The sequence below is a fragment of the Cebidichthys violaceus genome, unplaced genomic scaffold, assembly GCF_023349555.1.
Source record: "Cebidichthys violaceus isolate CVI_PGR_0920_01 unplaced genomic scaffold, fCebVio1.0.p SCAF_13, whole genome shotgun sequence".
Classification (NCBI taxonomy): domain Eukaryota; kingdom Metazoa; phylum Chordata; class Actinopteri; order Perciformes; family Stichaeidae; genus Cebidichthys; species Cebidichthys violaceus.
Window position 1 is genome coordinate 12,112,264 of NW_027176296.1, and position 22,936 is coordinate 12,135,199.

General features: G+C 41.0%; 1 protein-coding gene across 1 annotated transcript; it reads left to right on the forward strand.

Moving 5' to 3' along the window:
* The first annotated feature begins 580 nt into the window (after nt 1-580).
* Nucleotides 581-17,544, forward strand: lonp1 (lon peptidase 1, mitochondrial). The gene is given in 21 exon segments (XM_068707764.1): nt 581-1,132; nt 2,260-2,348; nt 3,625-3,744; nt 3,894-4,059; nt 6,852-6,965; nt 7,214-7,275; nt 8,306-8,435; nt 9,068-9,151; nt 9,237-9,305; nt 9,621-9,772; nt 10,595-10,733; nt 10,881-11,059; nt 11,459-11,546; nt 11,760-11,882; nt 11,994-12,110; nt 12,269-12,409; nt 12,891-13,056; nt 13,197-13,283; nt 13,673-13,800; nt 14,758-14,922; nt 16,905-17,544. Coding segments are annotated over 21 exon segments (3,027 nt in total). The 3' UTR covers nt 17,061-17,544.
* Nucleotides 17,545-22,936: the final 5,392 nt, after the last annotated feature.

Below are 22,936 nucleotides of genomic sequence, written 5' to 3' on the forward strand. Positions count from 1 at the left end.
AAAAGTTATGGGAAAATGTCTCAAAATGTATTGGTAATGTTTTCTACATGTTCTATTTGGATTCTTTAGCTATGGCAGAATTTTTGAGGAAAGGGCGTATATCATGAGTTTATTATTTAACTTTGCCAAATTCTATATTCATAAGTAAGTTTACAAGCCAGACCCATTTTTTTGTGTTTTTTTATAAAGAGTTTGAAATGTATTTAAAAATACTTAAATGCTGTTCCAACAAAAAGGCCATAAGAACAGTAACGGCATGCATTGCCTGTGATATATTTGTAATTACACAATCAGAGTGTGTGCCTTAGTGTCCCCTTTTTCTCTTTATATTATTTATTTACTTTTTTTTCTTTTTTTCTGCTTTTATTTCTGTCTATATTTTTCATTCTCTGCGGTTGCCCCCCTGGAATGATAGTTTAAATGTCTGTATTTTGCCGTTTCTTACTGACAATTTGTGAAATTGTACATGTGCGATTGTTGAATAAAAAAAACAAAAAAAAACCCTCAAACGAGCCTATCAGCCATTACGTTGGAGCAATACGTCATCAAACGCTGACGGAAGTAGGTCGGTCACATGCTGATGCTGTAAAAACAGAAAGCTCCAGAAATGGCGACGTGCGCCAAGATGATCTTCGCTGCTAGACACCTGCACAGAAAGTCAGCTCTGGCTGTAACACTAAACTGGTCCGGGGTCTTCAGGACCGGCAACAGCCGCCCCTTCGTGACCGACACATCAGCCCTGAGCCGGCTCCAGCCTCCACAGTCCTTCTCTAACGTTCCGGTCAGCACAGCAATGACAGCGGGCTGCAGGCTGACCGTCACCCGTCACCGGTGGATGCGGGTCGGGGTCGTTCTCCGTGGCCAAACCGATTTCCTCACACCGACCTCTCGACCCTATATGATTCAGGACAGAATGTTCGGGAACCGGGCAGGCGGCGCGGGCTTCTCGGGGGAGGACGGCGGGGACAGTGCGAGCTCTGGGGGAGAAGAGTCTGGGGGAGATGGGGGGGTGCCCTATGGACCCCAGATGACCGCCCTCACCCCCATGATGGTCCCAGAGGTGTTTCCTAATGTGCCGCTGATCGCTGTGAGCAGGAACCCAGTGTTCCCCCGCTTCATCAAGATCATAGAGGTGAGGATGATGCTTGCGTTGCCTTCAAGGACACGCGGATGATGCAACCACACAGCAGCGCTGTTTGTTGTCTTTGCAGTGAGAGATCGCTGTGTGTCCTACCGGTTTCAGCTCGATCTACTGCTCACCACTTGTTGTTGAAGACAAGGCCGTCATCGTGTGTTGTACTGTCCCTATAGAAGCTTTGAGTTCAATTGCAGTTTGAAGCTGGGTTCTTCTTCAGCACTCAGGAAAACAATTTACCTAAAACTGCAACACACCCCTGTACTGCTCTGTAGACAGCTGGGACATATTCTCTATGAAGCACAGTTAAAGGGGCATTCCACTGAGTCAACACATGGTAATGAACTAGTCCTGACGATGTAAGTGGATGGGGAATGGACTTTAATTTACATGGCGCATTTCTGGTCTTCAGACCACAGGAAGTGCATAAAGTGATGACAGAACCTGCAACCTGCTAATTTAATGCTGATTCTCTCTCTCTCTCTCTCTCTCTCTCTCACACACACACACACACACACACACACACACACACACACACACACACACACACAGACACACATGATGGACACATTGACATGTGGGCTGGAGGAGCTGGGCATCAAACCGCTTATTTTTTATTTAGTGGACGACCCACAGCCATCACATGTCACAGTGAGGTCACCAGGGTTATCTCAGCTCAGGTTTGGATAATTCTTTAAAATTCTACACATAGTTTCATCAAATATGGACACGTATAGTGCAAAAGATATTTAAGACACAACCTAAATTAGCTGTGTATTAGAAATACCTTAATCTTTAGGACTAAAGAGACTATTGTCTGCCAATTCTTTTATCTGGACTGTTCTACAATTCCTCAGACTCTGCAGATGTGTGACATCTGTCAGCCCGTTAGCTTCAGCACTGATAACTGATTGGTTACATGTACTAACTCCATTTGGTGCTTTATTTAATCAAGAGATTCTCAAAACTCCTGTTGGGTGATTTCCCAGACGATTACTAGAATGACCCGAAAGTTCCTTTCCTTTTTAGAAGGATTACCAAATGTTACATACGTTAAATACAATGTATTTAATGTGTTTTCAAGTGCTGAGTGTGTGTGTGACGTCTGTCTTTCTTTCTGTCAGGTAAAGAACAAGGCGCTGATGGAGCTGTTGAGGAGGAAGGTTCGTCTGGCTCAGCCGTATGCTGGAGTCTTCCTGAAGAGAGATGATCAGTAAGTCTGATAAGTCTATTAACCAGAATATTTCTATTTGGCCTATAATGGACTAAAATATTTATTATCATCAACTGTTTCCTTTTACTTTTTTTAAGTCATCTATAGTGGGGATTTGCATAAAACCACACATGATAAAATATTGTATTTTTATTGATAAAAAATCTTCACATTTAATTTTGTATGATAAGCTGAGCTTTCGCTCCATTTGCTGGAGTGAAGTGTGCTGCCCGGTGTCAGAAAGCTTGGTCTCAGTCGCAGGTCATTTGTCCTCCAATAGGATAATGACCCAAAACACACAGCTAAAAACACCCAAGAATGGCTAAGAGCTAAGAGCAACATTGGACTATTCTGAAGTGGCCTTCTATGAGCCCTGATCTAAATCCTATTGAACATCTGTGGAAGGAGCTGAAACATGCAGTCTGGAGAAGGCACCCTTCAAACCGAGACAGCTGGAGCAGTTTGCTCACGAGGAGTGGGCCAAAATACCTGTTGACAGGTGCAGACGTCTCATTGAGAGTTACAGAAATCGCTGCAGTGATTGCCTCAAAAGGTTGTGCAACAAAATATTAAGTTAGAGGTACCATAATTTTTGTCCAGGCCATTTTCATTAGTTTGTTTTTTAAAATGATTCTGTTGAACCACAATTCAAAAGCAATGTCTGATTTTCATTCGCTAATTTTCAGTACATTTTTATTTATTATTGCTTTTGTCAGTTTATTTCAGTGACCATTGTGGGTTTTTCTTTCTTTCTTTCTTTAACGGAAGGGTACCAGCAATTTTGTCCACGTGTGTGTGTATATGATTTAGTGACATATATTGTGAACACACAAACAGTCATGTCTATGTATATGACAACATGAAATGGAAGAAATTAGTGTTGAACGCAAGAGAATGTTCTTAGTAAGTAGTAGTTATGGTATGAAACATGACATAAGAATGTGATTAATCACAGTTAATCCCAACTTCCCTAACTGCAATATTAATAGTTTATATAATAAAAGATTGATATTTGGCGTTTGTGTATCAATTTATTAGAGGTCCTATTTTTCACTTAATATTGGTCTACACGACAGAGTACGGACTTGTTTGATGCTATTTGGTCTGCGGACCAGTTTTAATTATTATCAGTTGTATCTGATGTGATATACTTTAAGGCAGTGTGTCAATACTAATCAATGACTGCAGTAATCAGGGAAATGTGCTAAGAACTGGACATGTTGCCTTCTATTTATGTCTGTGTGTTGGCAGTAATGACTGTTTCCATCTCTTGCAGTGACGAGTCAGATGTGGTGGAGTCTCTAGATGCCGTCTATTCTACAGGGACCTTTGTTCAAATTCATGAGATGCAGGACCTGGGAGACAAGCTGAGGATGATCGTCATGGGACACCGCAGGTTAGAGACACTACTGCTGCTTTTGGGTAAACGGCATAGTGGTTGGGTGGAATGAAAATGTGTAGACTTTGCTTCCCCTTGGCACACAGTTGCATGTGCATTGTGTAGACCTCCACTATATACGATACTGCTACACTCTGGTCTGTCAGGATCCGGATCACAAGACAGCTGGAGATGGAGCCTGAGGAGGCAGCGCCGTCCCCTGTGTTGTCAGAGTCTGAGTCAGAGTCCCAACCCAAACCTCCATCGAGACGCAAAGCCAAACGCAGCCGCAAGGACCAACCAGGTTCTGTGATGGAGCAAGCTGAGGACAAGGTCTGTAACATGACCCTCACATGCCACATCTGTAGCCTTCCACACATGCTTTCAGTATGTGGCTCTCAGACAAACATTTAAGCAGTTCATGCGGCCAGTCAACACTTTTGCCATATTTTGGACCGTCCATCAAGTTAGAAAAACCGTGAGGCCATGAATGTATTTCTTCAGGGTTGGTAGTGAGTCAGCACACATTGGGCTTTGGGCACTTTTTTAGGTATATTTAGTCAATGAACATTGGGCCACTAAGTGAATGACCAAATCAAAAGGCAGAACTCAGGTTGGGAATAGCAAAAAGACAAAATGGGCAACTGCCCTTGGCCTCAGATCCCCAGTGGCCCACGTAAGTACCAGGTTCACTAATGTCACCTGTGAACCTGGTCCCAGGTCCTGCATTGCTTGCTGATTTTGAGGCCCTGTGTTATAGAAGGACCCTATGCTCACATGGTGGATATTTCTAAATAAAGTTGTGTGTAATCAAATTATCACAAACTAATAGACTCGCAGAAAACCTGGAGCTACTTTGAGTCTGTTTTGAGGTTCTCAGAATTGCGTCTCTGTTCGCACTGGGGCGGTCAGGTTGAGAGTCAAAGTCTGAGGCCGTGGTTCTCCGCCGGAAAACCATGGATTGCACCCTCCAGATTGGGAGTGAGTCACTGCCCCAATCAACTCAGTGGAGTTCAAGTATCTCTGGGTCTTGTTCACAAAAATGGTAAAATGTAGCGTGAGATGGACGGGCAGTTCTGAGCGGCATCAGCAGTGCTGCAGACGTTGTACCAGGCCATTATGGTGGAGAGAGAGCTGAGCATGAAGGTAATGCTCTCTATTTACCTGTTTGCATTCCGAGCCTCTCCTATGGTCATGGGCTTTTGGGTAGTGACCAAAAGAATGACGTTACAGAAGCAAGCTCCCAAATTGAGCTGTCTTCATAGGGTGGCTGGGCTCAGAGCTCAGATCTCCTGAGGGAGCTAGAAGTAGAGCCGCTGCTCCTTTGCTTCAAGCTGAGGTGGTGCAGGAATCTAATCCTGATGCCTCCTGGACGCCTCCCTTTAGAGGGTTTCCCAGGCACGTCCAACTGAGCGCTGTGTTGCTGTATATGAGAGAGAGAAGGACTAATGCACACAATGTTTCTGTAAGTTATTAATAATGATTAAATAGATCCAGGCCGCTTCAACTTCACCTCCCCCGTAGGTTGCATGATAGTAGCATCATTACGTGTCTGAGCTACCTACCTTTACACTCACATTTTAATGAAATGTTGTATAAAATATACTTATGATTATGACAAATGTTCAGCGGGCGAAGGCTTGCTGATTGGAAGAAGAAGTGTTACTCACAGTGTTCGGTTAATGATGTTCAATGATGTTTTCCATGAGTGACCTGTGCTGTGGTGGCCTATCAACGTCTGTTTTGTCCTGCCACAGTTTAATAGTAAATGTATAGAAATATTTTAACACTTGAAAACAGGTGGGCTGGCTGGCCGTCTGCAGCATGGTGGTTGTTCGGAAAGTGAAAGTATATACCTTATGCAGGATGGCCCATTATAAATAATACATTTATATTAGGCTTATATCATTGGATTATAATAATAATAATGAATGCATTAATGTCTGGTAGTGGTGGAGCTCATTTTACCTACTTAATATATTTCATAATTAGGCTAAATACTACTTAATAATACATCGTAGTTTATTCAGTATATGTTTCATAAGTATTTATAAAGTAGCCTAACTAGTAAGTGAAAGCTAGGGTTGGTACTCTTGAGGAACTAGCTAGTACGCTAGATTTTTGAAATGCTTCTTTTAATTAAATTGGGCTGGTGGATGAAATGTGTGATGATTTTGTCATCATTTGACGGGTTTTCAAAATATTGTGAAAACAATATTACCAAACAAGCTGTCAATGTATGGTGAAAAACTTATGTCCACTCACTCATGTTATTGACTTATTTAATTTGATAGATATTGGATTGACATGAGTTGTATTCAATCGTTAGGGATAACGGAGGATATACTTACCATGAGGTTATCTTTCTTTACATTGACAAGGGAATTTGTGTCTTTTGTTTTCTAACTCCACTCTTTGTGGGTTGCGATAGCCTATTTATCTAATATTTTATCTTTGTGTTATTTGATTCAAATATGAAGCTTTGTTTGCTCATGAAGTGTTTTCTAATGTGTACCGAATGGTTTTAATGTTTTCCACTTTTTTTGCCAGGTTATGATTTGGGCTGGTTTTTATTGAATGGAGGTGGTTTTTAGTTGTAATTTGGCTGGAAACAGTCACTCTGACCTGGCAACCCTGCGTACATTAGCTGTTAGCTCCGATGCTGCCAACGTTAGCAGCTCTCCTGTCGATTTCAACACAGATTTGTTGTTCACAATGTAGCTTTATCAGGGATTGGTGAAGCGTTAATGCCCATCTCCCATTCAAATATTTTTACTGGATATCGGCCGACAACGATCGGCAGTAAAACTTTATTTCACACTGTGGTGGTCAATAATTACTCTGTGGTCCACATGCTTAACAGCGGTTATTAAATGCAGTTTAGTCTGTCAACTTTCACATCTGCACCACTGTGCTTTTCCTATGTATTTTATTATTATTAATCCTAACCCTAACTAAAGATAAAACTAATAGATAAAATTATATATATCCCGGTAAATTATCTATATCTATATATATATATATATATATATATATATATATATATATATATGGGAGATGAAGTATTTGGTATTTGTGGGTTATATTTATTTCCATGCTGATTTAACTCGGTTGTTGTTGGTCAGATTTCTGAAGCAGACCTGAGTCCAGAGCTTCAGCCTCTGCCATCCTCCAACATCCTGATGGTAGAAGTGGACAACATTCAACATGAACAGTTCACAGTCACAGAGGAGGTCAAGGTACAAACACACACACACACACACACACACACACACACACACACACACACACACACACACACACACACACACACACACACACACACACACACACACATGTAATGAACAGTAGGCAGCGGTACAATGGTAAATTTCATCAAGTGATTTTCATTCATTTCTGATTTTGTGGCAGATGTCATAAAGCAGATGGTCTTACTAAAACGGAAACGTCTAAATACTTGATTCTCTGTAATGTGTTTGTTTTGCAGGCGCTGACAGCAGAGATAGTGAAGACCATCAGGGACATCATTGCACTGAACCCCCTCTACAGGTCAGTCCTGCCACGGTAGTCAGTCATCTGTCACAATCTGTACTATCATCACATATTTGTTCAGGTTTTTACTTCCACTATTCTTCGTGCTGTCAGCTTATATCTGCACGATGCAGACCTATGCTAGGCTATAGATCTGCATTAACGGTTGTAAAGAAATATAGAAATGTTTGACAACTGCTCGCTTTGTGTTAACAAATATATATATTTTATATAGTGTTTGCATCTGTGTAAGACCCTTCATTTGAAGGGTTAAAGCTTTTCATCTTCTTCATTATATATTTTATTTAACTGATCACTACATGACTGGAGATCAGGTCAGACCTGTGCACATTCATGAAATACAGCATTGGACACCAATCTACTTTTAAACAAAACATTTTTTAAATTAGATTGAGCATCTGAAATGAATTACAAAAAAATGTCCTTGTCCTTTTTGGCTGTGGCCCTATAGGAAACAGGCTAAAGGCAGGGACCCACATAGGACTGTTGAGCTGCTTATGAATATGATATGGGACCAAGTTGGACCAGGTCTGTTCCAGTCTGGGTCAGTTGGTGTTGACAGCCAGCAGATAAAATCATATAGTGTGCAATATGTAAAGATTCTAATCTAAAGTCATCAGAGTCATTTTCAAAAAGGATCTTTTTCTTTTAGACACGTTTGCTGCTGACGTCACAGTTTGTAACAGAAAACAGTAAATGATGAGCTGAACCTGGAGTTAGCTTTGTTTTATAAAGTTCACTCGCCTCATTCCCTCTTTAGGCTCTACAGACCTGCACATTCCTCCATCCACACTGAGCTTTTCCCCTCTGATCTACTTTACAAGTCTCCTTGCAGAATTCATTCTCTTTTGCTCACAATCTGCTGAAAGTTGATGTGATTCATAAAGGCAGCACCTAAATAAGCTGTCAGCGACTAGAAGTAGTTCCTTCTACTCTTTTTAGTTGAATTTATAGTGGAAAAAGAAAGTGCTGTGAAATGTGTGTGTGTGTGTGTGTGTGTGTGTGTGTGTGTGTGTCCGTCCGTCAGAGAGTCGGTCCTCCAGATGATGCAGGCAGGTCAGAGAGTGGTTGATAATCCCATCTACCTCAGCGACATGGGAGCAGCTCTGACAGGAGCAGAGTCACAGGAGCTACAAGACGTCCTGGAAGAGATCAATGTGAGTCGTCTCCATGCTTAAAGGCCTGTTCAGCACTGTTTTGTCCACTCTGTGGGAGACAGTCCTGGATGATTCCTATAGTATGTTAAAGCTCTGGCTCTGTGCTGCTCTGTACCAGCAGCGGGGAAGTTGATCATTTGCCAAACCAAACAGGTAGTCCTGATCCTTCATGTCTTTTCTTTTAAAATGAAACATACTGTTATTCTTTTCAGATAAATTATATATCTGAAAAACTATTCAGATTAATTATACACTCAACTTTGTGTGGCTTTCCCAAGTACTGGGACGGCATCTTTTCATTCTGATGAGGAAAGTTGGAACGGGATTATTGCTGCCCCCTGAGGCAGATTAGGAAGGAAACACCCACAGTAACTACGGTTGGTGTGAAGCACAGTCAAGTGTTTTACCCCATCAACCATTTCACAATAAAAGACAATATGTTTGGTTACAATGATGGGGAATAAGTGGTTGATTTGGCAAATGCACTTTTCTTAAAGAACCTAACACAGATGCTTCCCACAGCTTTTCTATATACATGTTATACTTGTTCATAAATCTTCATATTAAATTCTTCTATTAATGAGTTGAAAGTGTGCAGGCCTTTTGAAACCCATTGCTGTGTGTCTCTGCAGATCCCGAAGCGTCTCTACAAGGCTCTGTCTCTGCTGAAGAAGGAGTACGAGCTTAGCAAACTGCAGCAGCGACTGGGCCGAGAGGTCGGAGGTCATCACCAAACATGTATGAGCCACTGCTCTGCTAATCACCCACAGTCCTTCATCTGTGTCCCTGCTCTGCTCTCAGGTGGAGGAGAAGATCAAACAGACCCACAGGAAGTACCTGCTACAGGAGCAGCTCAAGATCATTAAGAAGGTAGAACAGACTGTTTTTACACTTGCAACCTATTTTTACTGTATGTTACACCAGTGCAACTTCTAGACTGACTGAATGATGAGCAAGTCCACCACAACAGACATCTGAACCGCCACATGTTCCATTATATAACACTGCCATAGGTAGTATTTGTTGTAGCATTGTTTTATCTGAAAATAGCACCAGTATTTACCATATTGTATCTCCCCCCCCCAAGTTTTGCAGAAGCCCCTGTAAGGTCATAGCATTACGATCGGCAATGGTGATAGTATTTTGATAACATCTGTACAATTTGTGTGTGCTGTGGGATTTCAGGAACTAGGTCTGGAAAAAGAGGACAAAGACGCTATCGAGGAGAAGTTTAGAGAGAGACTCAAAGAGAGGACTGTCCCACAACACATAATGGACGTCATCAACGAAGAACTCAACAAACTGGGACTTTTGGACAACCACTCCTCAGAGTTCAAGTTGGTCTTGTTTATTTTTTGTCCCGCTAGATTACTCAGAGATTCTTAACAATGGTACCGGAGGCCAATGGCAGCTAGATTAACTATGCCCCCGCTCTACCACTGAGCCACAGTCGCCCCAATTCAAAATAGAAGGAAGCAATAATTCCAGTAGAAATTGAGACATAAAAGATATTTGTAATTTGTTCAGCAATGAATGAGCCAAGGAGCTTTAACAATAAGTGTATAGTTTATCCACCCCGGTTGCTTTCCTGCAATAGATAGCTGGAAGTTCCTTCCTAGCAGCAGAGGAAGTGAAGGCCTGTAGAGTGAACTGAGAGCTGAAGCTTAAGAATCAGTTTGATATTGTGTACTCAGAATTAATAGTAAGCTGTTGGCTCAATGACATTTTTTGATGTCTTATTTATTAAGCAGTCATTAAAGTATCAAAAGAAGGAATAGAGATAGAGGATTTTATTTATATTTACTGCTTTCCTAAATGTAATGGGTTTCTAAAAGAGCTAGAGATTGTGATAAATGTGATAAATGGCATTTATGTGCATTTATTTCTGAGTTTCGCTTTGTCCCTTGCCTTTTTTCCGATGCGAGGGTCCAAGGACCCAGGATTTCATATTTTGTAAAGTGACAGCATTTAAAACAGTAACAGATAAACATGTCTTCACATATACAGCAGCACCCTCTCCTCTAACACTGTCTATTCTGGACAAGAGGAGAGATTACAATGGAGTTCTGTCCTTCACTCTACCACTGAGGATGCTTCAATCCTTTCTGTTGTGTTTTACACTACAACAAACATAAACAAACAACCTCTCTATGTTTCAGTGTAACCCGTAACTACCTGGACTGGCTGACCAGCATGCCCTGGGGTACCAACAGTGAAGAGAACGTATCACTAGAAAGAGCCAAAGAGGTTCTAGAAGAAGACCATTATGGAATGGATGATGTAAAGAAGCGCATATTGGTTAGTATATGCACACACTCAAACACCATTTAAAGCACAAAAAATACAAAATGATGACGAATGTTCAAATATAGCTATCCACACATCAAAAGCTGTGGAGCTTTTTCTTGTGAAAATGAACTTGACTTCCTCTCTGTCTTTGTGCAGGAATTTATAGCAGTGAGCCAGCTGCGTGGCTCCACCCAGGGGAAGATCCTATGTTTCTATGGCCCTCCAGGTGTAGGAAAGACCTCCATTGCCCGCTCCATAGCCAGAGCCCTCAACAGACAGTACTACAGGTTCAGCGTGGGAGGCATGACCGATGTGGCAGAGATCAAAGGACACAGGTCTGGAAGTCTATACTGCCGTCATTAGTGAGGGACCTTATGACAGCTCACATTCAGGGCTCTGTCTCTGGTATTTGGCAGGTGCATTCAACCAATTTGAAGACTAAACCTTTATGTGGCTAATTGAGTTCAATCGTTATAACAAGCTTGGTATGGCTGTGTAAAACACAGCGGTTGTAGATGGAAGGTGCAGTGAGCTATTGTTCTGCTTGTTCAACGGGTGTTTTATAAACTGCCAGCACTGATTCCATGTTGTGAAAATAGGGATAATTACATTACACACATACTTCATATATCGGGCATTCTTAGTTGCATCTTGATTAAATATGGTGGCATGATTTACTGAAATGTGATTATGTGTGTGTGTGTGTGTGTGTGTGTGTGTGTGTGTGTGTCCAGGAGAACGTATGTTGGAGCAATGCCAGGGAAGATTATCCAGTGCCTGAAGAAAACCAAGACGGAGAACCCTTTGGTGCTAATAGACGAGGTCAGTGTGATGGTGCTGCTCCTTGAGTTGTACATTTTTTTTTTTTTTTTATAAATCCAAATCAGTAACATTTCATATCTATATATATATATATATATATATATATGTATGTATGTGTGTGTGTGTGTGTGTATATATATATATATATAATGTGTAAATAACTTATATATTATGTATATAATAATGTGTCTTTCACTAACTTGTCGTTACCAGGTGGATAAGATGGGTCGTGGTTATCAGGGCGATCCATCCTCTGCTCTGCTGGAACTTCTGGACCCTGAACAGAACGCCAACTTCCTCGACCACTACCTGGATGTTCCTGTAGATCTGTCAAAGGTAGGAGTGTGTGCTGCTTATGTTCATTACCACATTGGTGATAATGACATTTTTACATTTTTTCAAGTGAAAACTGTAAAAAGCCCCACGCATCTGTCTGTTCCAATACAGGTTTTGTTTATCTGCACGGCCAATGTGCTTGACACCATCCCCGAGCCTCTCAGAGACCGGATGGAGATGATCAATGTGTCTGGATATGTTGCCCAGGAGAAACTGGCTATTGCTGAGGTGTGATATTATAAGTATTTTGACCTTGAAAAGGATTATGGTTATTGTTGTGCATTTGTAATGATAGTGGCATCGTTTTTCTCACAGTTTTGTTAACAAGTAAAAAATGAATATGCCTTGCTATTGAATAATTTCTATTTCTCTGTCTGTCTCACCAGCAATACCTGGTCCCTCAGCTCCGCTCTCACTGTGGTCTGACTGAGGAGAAGGCCTCAATCTCATCTGATGCCCTCAGTCTGCTTATCAGGCAGTACTGCAGGGAATCGGGAGTCAGAAACCTGCAGAAACAAGTTGAAAAGGTAGAATACTGTAAAGCTCTGTTTTGGCTTTACTAAACCAGAGCTCACGTGTCAGACTACTCAGTACAAATATTTCAGTCTTAATCAGCATTACATCCTGAATATACAGTATAATCTACTACTACTTAGAGATAACTGGTGTGCAGATAGGTCAGAAATTAACCACCTGCTAAACTTATATCTTAAAGTCCCTTATATTGATTTGGAAACCAATAACTGGACTGTGACAAAGACATTATTTCTCATTTTCATGGCACAGTCTGTCAAGCCAGAAAGTAGATCAGATTCAGATTCAACTTTATTGTCATTGTACAGAGTACAGGTACTAGTACAACGAAATGCAGTTTTAGCGTCTGACCAGAGGTGCAAAAAGAAGCAGTAACAGATAGATAAATAACAGTATAGATACAGATACATCATGAAAAAAGTAGCACGTCCTCCAGTGTTTTTTGCTTTAATCCCTTTTTCATCTGTCTGTCAGGTGTTCCGTAAGGTGGCATTCAGTATTGTCAGCGGTGAACAAACCACAGTGACTGTTACACCCGACAACCTGCAGGTCTATGTGGGTAAACCTATTTTCACAGTGGATCGAATGTACGATGTCACCCCACCAGGAGTGGTTATGGGGCTGGCATGGACTTCTCTTGGTGAGAGACACGCACACACACACACACACACACACACACACACACACACACACACACTAACACAATCAAACACAATCAAACCAATACCAATAAAAGATGTGATATGCTGAAGCTCCGCCTGGATTTTGTTCACTTTGTAGGAGGGTCGACGTTGTTCATCGAGACTTCACTACGCCGCCCTTCTGGAGGATTGGACCCTAAATTAGAGGGGTCACTGGAGGTTACAGGTCAGTCAGGAAGGCCATGAACTGAGTTTAATGAAACACTATCAAGCACCAGTCTGATACTTTCAACAGAAACTGAAGATAGAGAATATTAATTAACCACTGAGACCAACTAAATATTTATTTATACGTTCTTATTTATAAAATTTGTATTTTGGGATAAAATGAAAATCTTCAATCTTCATTGCTTCTCCATTTTCTCCGGAATGGTAATATAGTCTAGTTTGATTACAATAGATGCCTATTTCTTATCCTCTTACCTTTCAAAGTAGACCAGATGTATACATATCAGCCTTATGGTGGAGGAGCTGTACCTTATTCATTTTGTTTGTTATTTTCGGCATTGTTTCGGAGGGATAGGGCAGGTTAAAGGTGTTGGTGCTCCTCTGCAGGTCAGCTGGGTGATGTCATGAAGGAAAGTGCAAAGATCGCTTCAACCTTTGCCAGATCCTTCCTGATGACCCAGGACCCAGAAAATCACTTCCTGGTCAACTCCCACCTGCACCTGCATGTCCCTGAGGTAACTTCCTGATTACTGTTGCTTCATCTGTTCCTTTGACTTATTCTTTTAGGGTTATATCAATACGAGTACTCTTATTGATTCTGCTTATCGGTTTCGGTTCATTATACTCTTATCGGTTCTTTTATATTTGATTGTGAGAAAAACAGACAATTAAGGAAAAGAATCAACAGTGCTATATTATTCTTGTATGTAAACAAATAGTCTTTCTTGAGCAGCAATACAAGAAGTTCCTGAATTAAAAAAGTAAATTTGCAGCGAAACAATTACAAAAGTGAGTAGCTTTTATTTCACCGCTAACATTACCTGAAGTGGACGAGGATGGACGGCTGCCCGACCAACAGTTGAAAACTCAGCATTTCCGCACCCTCATGCTCTTTTTGTTTGCCAAATCTTTTGATATATTGCTGGTATTAACTCCCTTCCTTGTAAAGGTTTTATTGTATTTAATACAGAGTTCTCAGCATCTACAGGAGGAAAATGTAGCCACACTTTGGATCTTTTTCTTGTCTCTGCCATGATGTGTGTCTCACGCTGTGTGTGTGTGTGTGTGTGTGTGTGTGTGTGTGTGTGTGTGTGTGTGTGTGTGTGTGTGTGTGTGTGTGTGTGTGTGTGTGTGTGTGTGTGTGTGTGTGTGTGTGTGTGTGTGTGTCAGAGTAAAGCATGACTCCGCCCCTCGTGTAAAGGCACAGAGACAGAGGAGGTTTGAGACGAGGAGCTCTCACTCCGTAACTTCTGAAGAACCGCTAATCCCAGACCTTATCAATAGTCCCGTTTTTTACTAATTTAGAACCAGTTTACGTTTAGAACAGAGTTTCAGGAAGCATCCCTACTAGTTACTTAATAGTATGCAAGACAAAATACATTTTCATGTTCCCTGTGATGTATCAAAAAATACACTGTGGCTGGTAGCAATGCTCGTTTCTGTTTGTCAATAACGTCTCTTTTTTTTCCTAGGGGGCGACACCCAAAGACGGACCAAGCGCTGGCTGCACCATTGTCACAGCTCTGTTATCCCTGGCAACCAACCGGCCGGTGCGCCACAACATTGCCATGACTGGTGAAGTGTCACTGACTGGCAAAATACTGCCAGTGGGCGGAATTAAAGAGAAAACTATTGCTGTGAGTACAAGACAGACACACAGATAAATATGATTCCCAAACACAGATATCTCAGTATCAGTATCTGTTAATATGGGTTTAATCTTAGCCAATCTGACTGGTTCTGCTGTCTTTTTTTTTATTCCAAACATTCTTCTTTCTTGTCTTGTAGCCTGTGTTGATTTTGGCAGTCCTTGTTGACTGAAGTGGTAGTGTTTCCGAGCATCAGATTCCCTTTAGAGAATCTCTCAATTTACTGCAGCAGGGACAGTCTCTTCTGTGGAGTCTGTTTTTTGTTCTCTCATACCTCCTTTCCCCACTGGGGGCACAACAATACGACCTGGGTCACCAGCTGGATCTGGGTCTTTTCCCTGCGGGGGGGGGGGGGGGTCGCATCAACGCAGACCACGCACTGAGGACAGTCTTTCCTGGTTAACAGGCATGCCGGGAACAGGCGACACCGTCACTACCTGCAGGGAGAGAGGGCGCAGCAAGCACTAGGTTTGCAGCCCCGAGATGTGGTGAAGGCCGGATGAAGGGTGCTGGAAAGCAGACAAGGCCGGAGCCATGAGCCACTTTCACTTTCCGGGCCAATTAGAACCAGTAGTTGCTTTCCGCTGCGGTAGAAATGCACACCGAGAGAGCCAACCTGTCCACCTGTTGCAGACTCTATTATCTTGGGAAGATTAAAAGAGGTCCCTATTATCTGGATGTATACTTATATGAACATATAAAATATGAAAGCCTTCCCAAACCCATTGAACAGTTATCCTAATTTTAGAGAATGAGTATCCATATAGTGTTAATCTATGTCAGCGGCTTTTTTCATTTGGATTAGGTAGCCTGGAGAAAAAGTGTTGTACCCAGCATCTTTTTTTCAGAGTAATCCAAGCCTTCCACATTTTTGTGCAGCCATTCTGAGTGCTTCCAGTTGAAAATCTCTGAACTTTTCAGAAAGGGGCTGGTGTCATCACTGGGGATGAAGCGATCCCCAGCGCCCTGCCAACAGACTTCTACTGTGTGAGCCTGACAGCCGAGCAGAGGCGGAGGTTACGATATGAGCCTTTTATAGAACTGTATGGCTAATACTCTCCTCCAATCATGAGCATGCATTTGTCCACTGATAATTTGCATAAGTGTAGGCCCCTTTGGCAGAGGGCTCCGCCTGTGTGAGTTAAACAGAAGGTTGCGATTTTGTAACCCAGGTTCTATAAGCACAGGAGGAGCCTTCTATTGGACTCTATGGGTGATACTTACTGTTCCAATCACAAGACCTCTGAAAAAATGTGCCTCCTTACTAGAGGGATCCACCTGTGCTTATAGAACCTGGGTTACAATATTGTAACCTTTGTTGTAAATCACACAGGTAGAGCCCTCTACTGGACTCTATGGGTAGAGTGAGTGGAGCCCGATGAAAGCACGGGCTGCCGCGACTTAACATTGACCCAACCACACTGACCCTGACTGACCAAAGGTGTGTTCACACCAAACGTAGATTACATACAAAGTCTATGCACAGACGCGATGAGACTGGAGGGACACGAATTGGCGACCATCGGCAATCGCGAGTTGAAATATTTTAACCGTGGCGGAAAAAATCGCGTGACGCTGTGGCGCGATAGCCTATCAGCGTTGAGATGCTCCCCCGGTCATCGCTGACGTCCTGCCGTTGTTGAATCAGGAAACAAATACTGTAGCCGTCTGTGTTCACCCAGAGCTCTATGATACCTCATATTAGTAGAGACTGGACCAAACTATGTGTCTCAGGAGTTCAGAGTCCTTTTATTTTTATAAACTCTCAGTTGACATCCGCTGGCCAGCATTTCTTTAGATGTTTCTGTTGGCCAACATGTTAGATGAATTGACAAACTGTCATTACAAGCCTTAGATCCCACTGCTGTCAGGGCAAAAATATAGTTGTTTTTGTAAAAGTAATTTTGAAATATATTTCAACTACTGTGTATATTTTACTCAAGTAAACTGTATGTTATTGTCCCTATTAGGCCCGTCGTGCTGGTGTGACCTGCATCATCATGCCAGCTGAGAATAGGAAGGACTTCTCAGACCTGCCCGACTACATCAGCGAGGGCCTAGAGGTCCACTATGTGGATCACTACAGCCAAATCTACCCCATCGCATTCCCACAGGACCAGTCTTAACCTGCTTTCAACTACAGCACTGAAATTAAGGCAAGATGGACAAAGAATAATTGTTTTGGTTTGTTACCAGATAAGACTGATTGTCATCTGGTTGTAGTTTTAGTAGATATGCAGTTTGGCACTACATTATCTCTTCTAAAATCATCCAGAGGAACAGCTGACTTGATTATTCACAGGACCATCATGTGATAGAAGACCACATGACATCACATCGCTGAACTGAAACCATGCAGCCAACTGTGCCAAAGATGGACATACACAGTAAAGTCATGGTAATGATGAACACTGGCCGGTAATCGCAGGACATGATGTCGTCGATTAACTGAGGTTGAGGTGACAACCTTGCTGCCAGGCAGCCTCTTTACCCACAGCTCTCATTATATAGGGCTTTGGATGGACTCTTACACAGATTTCTTATATTATTTTATATTAATATTGGCCAGATGTGAAGATGATGTTGAAATGAATTAAATCATAAAAGCAACTCTGCCGACTGCTCTAATCTTTACTAATCAACCCGTGATTTTATTTTTAGTGACCCAGCTGAGATTGGATCCCATTGTCTGGATTATTATTATTGTTATTTATTAAAAAACAAGAGAAAAAAAGGTTATTTAACAGACAAAAAAGACACGATTTCTACTGTTGAAATACAATCATGCACATGTTACAAAGTAAACCTAAAAACAGAATATAAGATTACAATGACAAAGTAATGCATTATTTACCCTTTACAAAGCAAACAATATATCATTGAGAATATCATTTAGGACACTCTTTCAAGTACAAATAAGACATGCAACACAGGCTCATAAAACAACTCATACAAAGCCAATAAATGAGGGATAACTATGTTAAATAGAAACATGGACAAGAGACAAGATTATGTTAAATTGTTAGGAACAAAAAAAACAACATTAAAGTATGCGGAGTATGTCAAATATATGTCAGCATGACACAGCTAAACAACAATGAAAGACATGCATGCAGGTAGATGAGGATCGACTGGCAATTTCAAGACAGACAGACAGACAGACAGGTGACAGCAGACAGATTGAGGACAGTACGTTGTAGTGCTGACAGAGCTGGGTCAAGAAATCACTAACACTTTATAATAACTACATGCTATGAAGTATTAGTTAAGTATGAGCAAACACTTAATTCATCATTTATAAAGCATTGTTCCTACATTAACACTCATTAGTATGCAATTCATAAACACAATTATAAATGTTTTATTCTTGATTAATAAGCTTGTTTATCAAGTGTTTTCATACTTTATAAATTATGGATTTCCCATTTGTAAACTAAGTTATATATATATTACAAACCAATTATTAAAGAGTTGTAGATGATTAATAAAATAATTTATAGTGTCTATCTAAATAAATAACACATTAATGTAAATCTAAATAATCTCTGAATCATTTACTTACACTTTTTAAATGACCTTATTATTCATCTACAACTCATAAATAATTGGTTTGTAATATAAATCTGATTGGATAAAAGCGCTACTTGAAACAAGCAGCGCTGGCTGCAGCACAACTGAGAAAGACACTAGCTGTGCAATGAGATAATAAGCTAATGGGAAAGATATTTAGAATACATGTAGTGTATTTATGAAAAATAATAAAATTATAAAATAGCTATAACGTTGTGATTCTGTCTAGGCCAGCAGAGAGGCTTTGCTGGCCCTGACGGCCCAACACTGCTGGAACAACAGCAGCCGACTTCCCAGCATGCACTGAGTGATTGAGAGGTTTATGATTTTGGTGGTGGGATCTGTTAGTGTTGTGCTAAATGCTTTGAGCAGAACTACATCCATACCAAATATATGGTTATACAAAGGACTTGTTTAGCGCTTTTCTATTCTTCTGACCACTGAAAGCTGCCTTAACACTAACATTCATTCAACATTCACACACTTGTTCCTCATCATAGCAAAATTGTGTCTGTCATGGCTCAATTTAGTTTTCATTGCAGTTTCTAAGACACTATCCCGTTCTTTCATTAATTTTAAGATATCATCATTTATCCAAGGAACAGTGTGTTTGATATGTTTGTGCCTAAATTTGCGATTCAAATCTTTGATAGTGTTCTCTAAATTCTTTGAGAATTTTGGACTGTCCTCCTCAATGTCTATCCCTGACAGAAGGCCTAAATCACTTTCTGGTTAGTTTTTTGGCTACCAGAGTCAGATTATGGTCAGAAAAAACACTTACCATATTGAGAGGTTTTAGAATTCTCTCAGGCCTGTGACTAAATATTAAATCAAGTCCTGGTGGTGGAATTAGTTTTTCTAATGGGCCCACTGATCAGCTGCAGGTGGTCAAAGTTATTAGTTATCATTTTAAGATTCTTTCAAGATGATTTGTCCTCCCAATTGATGTTAAAATCACCCATTATAATGACCTCTTTTTAAAAATGCAATTATTTTAATATTTTCTGAAATTCCTCGTAAAAGAGAATGACATTTGTGGTGATAAAATGATATCTAGACCGATTCTTTATAGACAGTCCACTAGATTTAATTACACCGGATACTATCTCTCACATAGATCATGACACCACCATCCTTTGATCTTTATTCATGTTGTCTTATGAAATTATAATAAAAGAAAATTATATAAAATATACTAAATTATCAATTTCAACGAATTTTGGAGTTCTTGACAAGCAGAGGTTGGCAGTATTCACTCTTGTATGTTCAAGGCAGGGTTGGTAATCTTGAGAAACTAGCAAGAGTACGCTAAACGCATATATACAGTTGTGGTCAAAAGTTTACATACACTTGTAAAGAACATAATGTCATGGCTCTCTTGAGTTTCCCCGTTATTTCTACAACTCTGATTTTTCTCTGATAGAGTGACTGGAACAGATACTTCTTTGTCACAAAAAACATTCATGGAGTTTGGTTCTTTCATGACTTTATTATGGGTTAACAGAAAAAGTGAACAAATCTGCTGGGTCAAAAATATACATACAGCAGTGCTAATATTTGGTTACATGTCCCTTGGCCATTTTCACTTCAATTAGGCGCTTTTGGTAGCCATCCACAAGCTTCTGGCAAGCTTCTCGTTGAATCTTTGACCACTCCTCTTGACAGAATTGGTGCAGTTCAGTTAAATTTGATGGCTTTCTGACATGGACTTGTTTCTTCAGCATTGTCCACATGTTCTCAATGGCATTTAAGTCAGGACTTTGGGAAGGCCATTCTAAAACCCTAATTCTAGCCTGATTTAGCCATTCCATTACCACTTTTGATGTGTGTTTGGGGTCATTGTCCTGTTGGAACACCCAACTGCGCCCAAGACCCAACCTTTGGGCTGATGATTTTAGGTTATCTTGAAGAATTTGAAGGTAATCCTCCTCCTTCATTATCCCATTTACTCTCTGTAAAGCACCAGTTCCATTGGCAGCAAAACAGCCCCACAGCATAATACTACCACCACCGTGCTTGACGGTAGGCATGGTGTTCTTGGGGTTAAAGGCCTCACCTTTTCTCCTCCAAACATATTGCTGGGCATTGTGGCCAAACAGCTCGATTTTTGTTTCATCTGACCACAGAACTTTCCTCCAGAAGGTCTTATCTTTGTCCATGTGATCAGCAGCAAACTTCAGTCGAGCCTTAAGGTGCCGCTTTTGGAGCAAGGGCTTCCTTCTTGCACGGCAGCCTCTCAGTCCATGGAGATGCAAAACACGCTTGACTGTGGACACTGACACCTGTGTTCCAGCAGCTTCTAATTCTTGGCAGATCTGCTTTTTGGTGGTTCTCGGTTGACTCTTCACCCTCCTGACCAATTTTCTCTCAGCAGCAGGTGATAGCTTGCGTTTTCTTCCTGATCGTGGCAGTGACAAAACAGTGCCATGCACTTTATACTTACAAACAATTGTTTGCACTGTTGCTCTTGGGACCTGCAGCTGCTTTGAAATGGCTCCAAGTGACTTTCCTGACTTGTTCAAGTCAATGATTCGCTTTTTCAGATCCATGCTGAGCTCCTTTGACTTTCCCATTGTAGCGTTTGTGGGCGTTTGTATCCAATGAGCCCTATTTAAATGGCCTCAGAGAAGTCACCGGCTGTAGTCACTCATAATCACTCACAAGAAGTTAAGAGGCCATGCTATGAAGCTCATTTCATTGACACAACTTTCTAAGTCACCAAAATTGCTAATTCATGTTGCTGTATGTATATTTTTGACCCAGCAGATTTTGTCACTTTTTCTGTTAACCCATAATAAAGTCATAAAAGAACCAAACTTCATGAATGTTTTTTGTGACAAAGAAGTATCTGTTCCAATCACTCTATCAGAGAAAAATCAGAGTTGTAGAAATAACTGGAAACTCAAGAGAGCCATGACATTATGTTCTTTACAAGTGTATGTAAACTTTTGACCACAACTGTATATATATATATATATATATATATATATATATAATTTTATTTTATTGTGTTGAATTGGATGTAGCCTACATTCAATATAAATGCAATGTAATATCAAGATGAAATGTCAGTCAGTAATGTGATTAGAACGGACAAGGAGCTATACAAACTGTGAAGTGTACAACTTATGAAATCAAAAGGAACATTTACATTTATAGTCCTGCCATGGTTTGTGATATTCCCAACTGTGTGTCATGCCTCTTTTATTTGTCGAAAAGTCCTTTTTGCTTCGGAAGGTTCCTAACTGAGTGAAATGACCCAGAAGTATCTAAGTGGCCGCCATGATGAGTTTTAATTAAAAAAAAGGTAAAAAAACAAAACAAGAATACAAAATGAAATGAACAGTAAAGATAGCAAACTGTCAATGAACAAATTCAAATTCTCAATAACAAGAAGCATCAGTAATAATTTGTAGTCCTTCTTCGATGTAGTTTCTCCATGGCAGACCTACAGCAGTGACATCTGCCGTCGCATCATAATGACGCAGTTTAGTGAAAGTGTAGTCGGATTTTCTAAGCACCACGGTTGTCTTTTCCTAACTCCTCCTGAATTCTCCACATCTCTCCTTGACCTCATGATGTTTTCCATAGAGGTCAAGAACAAGTGGTTAGGATAGACGTTAGGAGGTCATTTTTTGACTTTTCGACCTTGCAGTCTGCCCTTGTCCTTGGGAATGGCTGCAGCGTACCAGACGGTGTTTGAGGAGATAAGAATAGACTCAATGATGGCTGTAGAAGTTCACCATCATTGTCTTTGATAAGTTCATCTTCTTCAGCTGCCACAAGAAGTACATCCTTTGAGTCTTCTTGAGGTCTTGGGTGATAATTGTATCCAGGAGGCTGAAGGACTCCACAGTGTAGACTAGGGAGTCCTTCTGGGTATTGGGTGGTGTGGCTGTGTTCTTCCGTAAATCCACAAGCATCTCCACTGTTTTTAGAGCTTTGAGCTCAAAGTTGTGTTGTCCCCACCAAGTCACCAGATGGTCAATCTCCCACCTGCAGGTGAACTCATCCTCACCAGAGATGAGTCCAATGAGGATGACGTCATTCGCAAACTTCAGGAGCTTGACTGGTGACTGGAGGTGCTGCTGTTGGTGTACTGGGAGAGGAGCAAAGGGTAAAGAACGCAGCCTTGGAGGGAACCGTTGCTCAGTTTATGATAAAAGATTCCAGATCAGGAGAACAATGCTGCAGAATCACTGTTGCGCCATTAAACCAGCCACTGTTGGTACAAAAACAGACTCTGTCACCTTTCGATTTGCCGTAGAGCTCTGCATCACGATCCGCTCTGAACAGCTGGAAGCTTGCGCGCTGGAGCGCAGAGTCCAGTATCTTTCCACAGAGCCAAGTTTCCGTACAGCACAAAACTGAGGATGAAGAAAATTATAAATAAATAACAACAACAACAACAACATAGCATAGGGTAACTGTT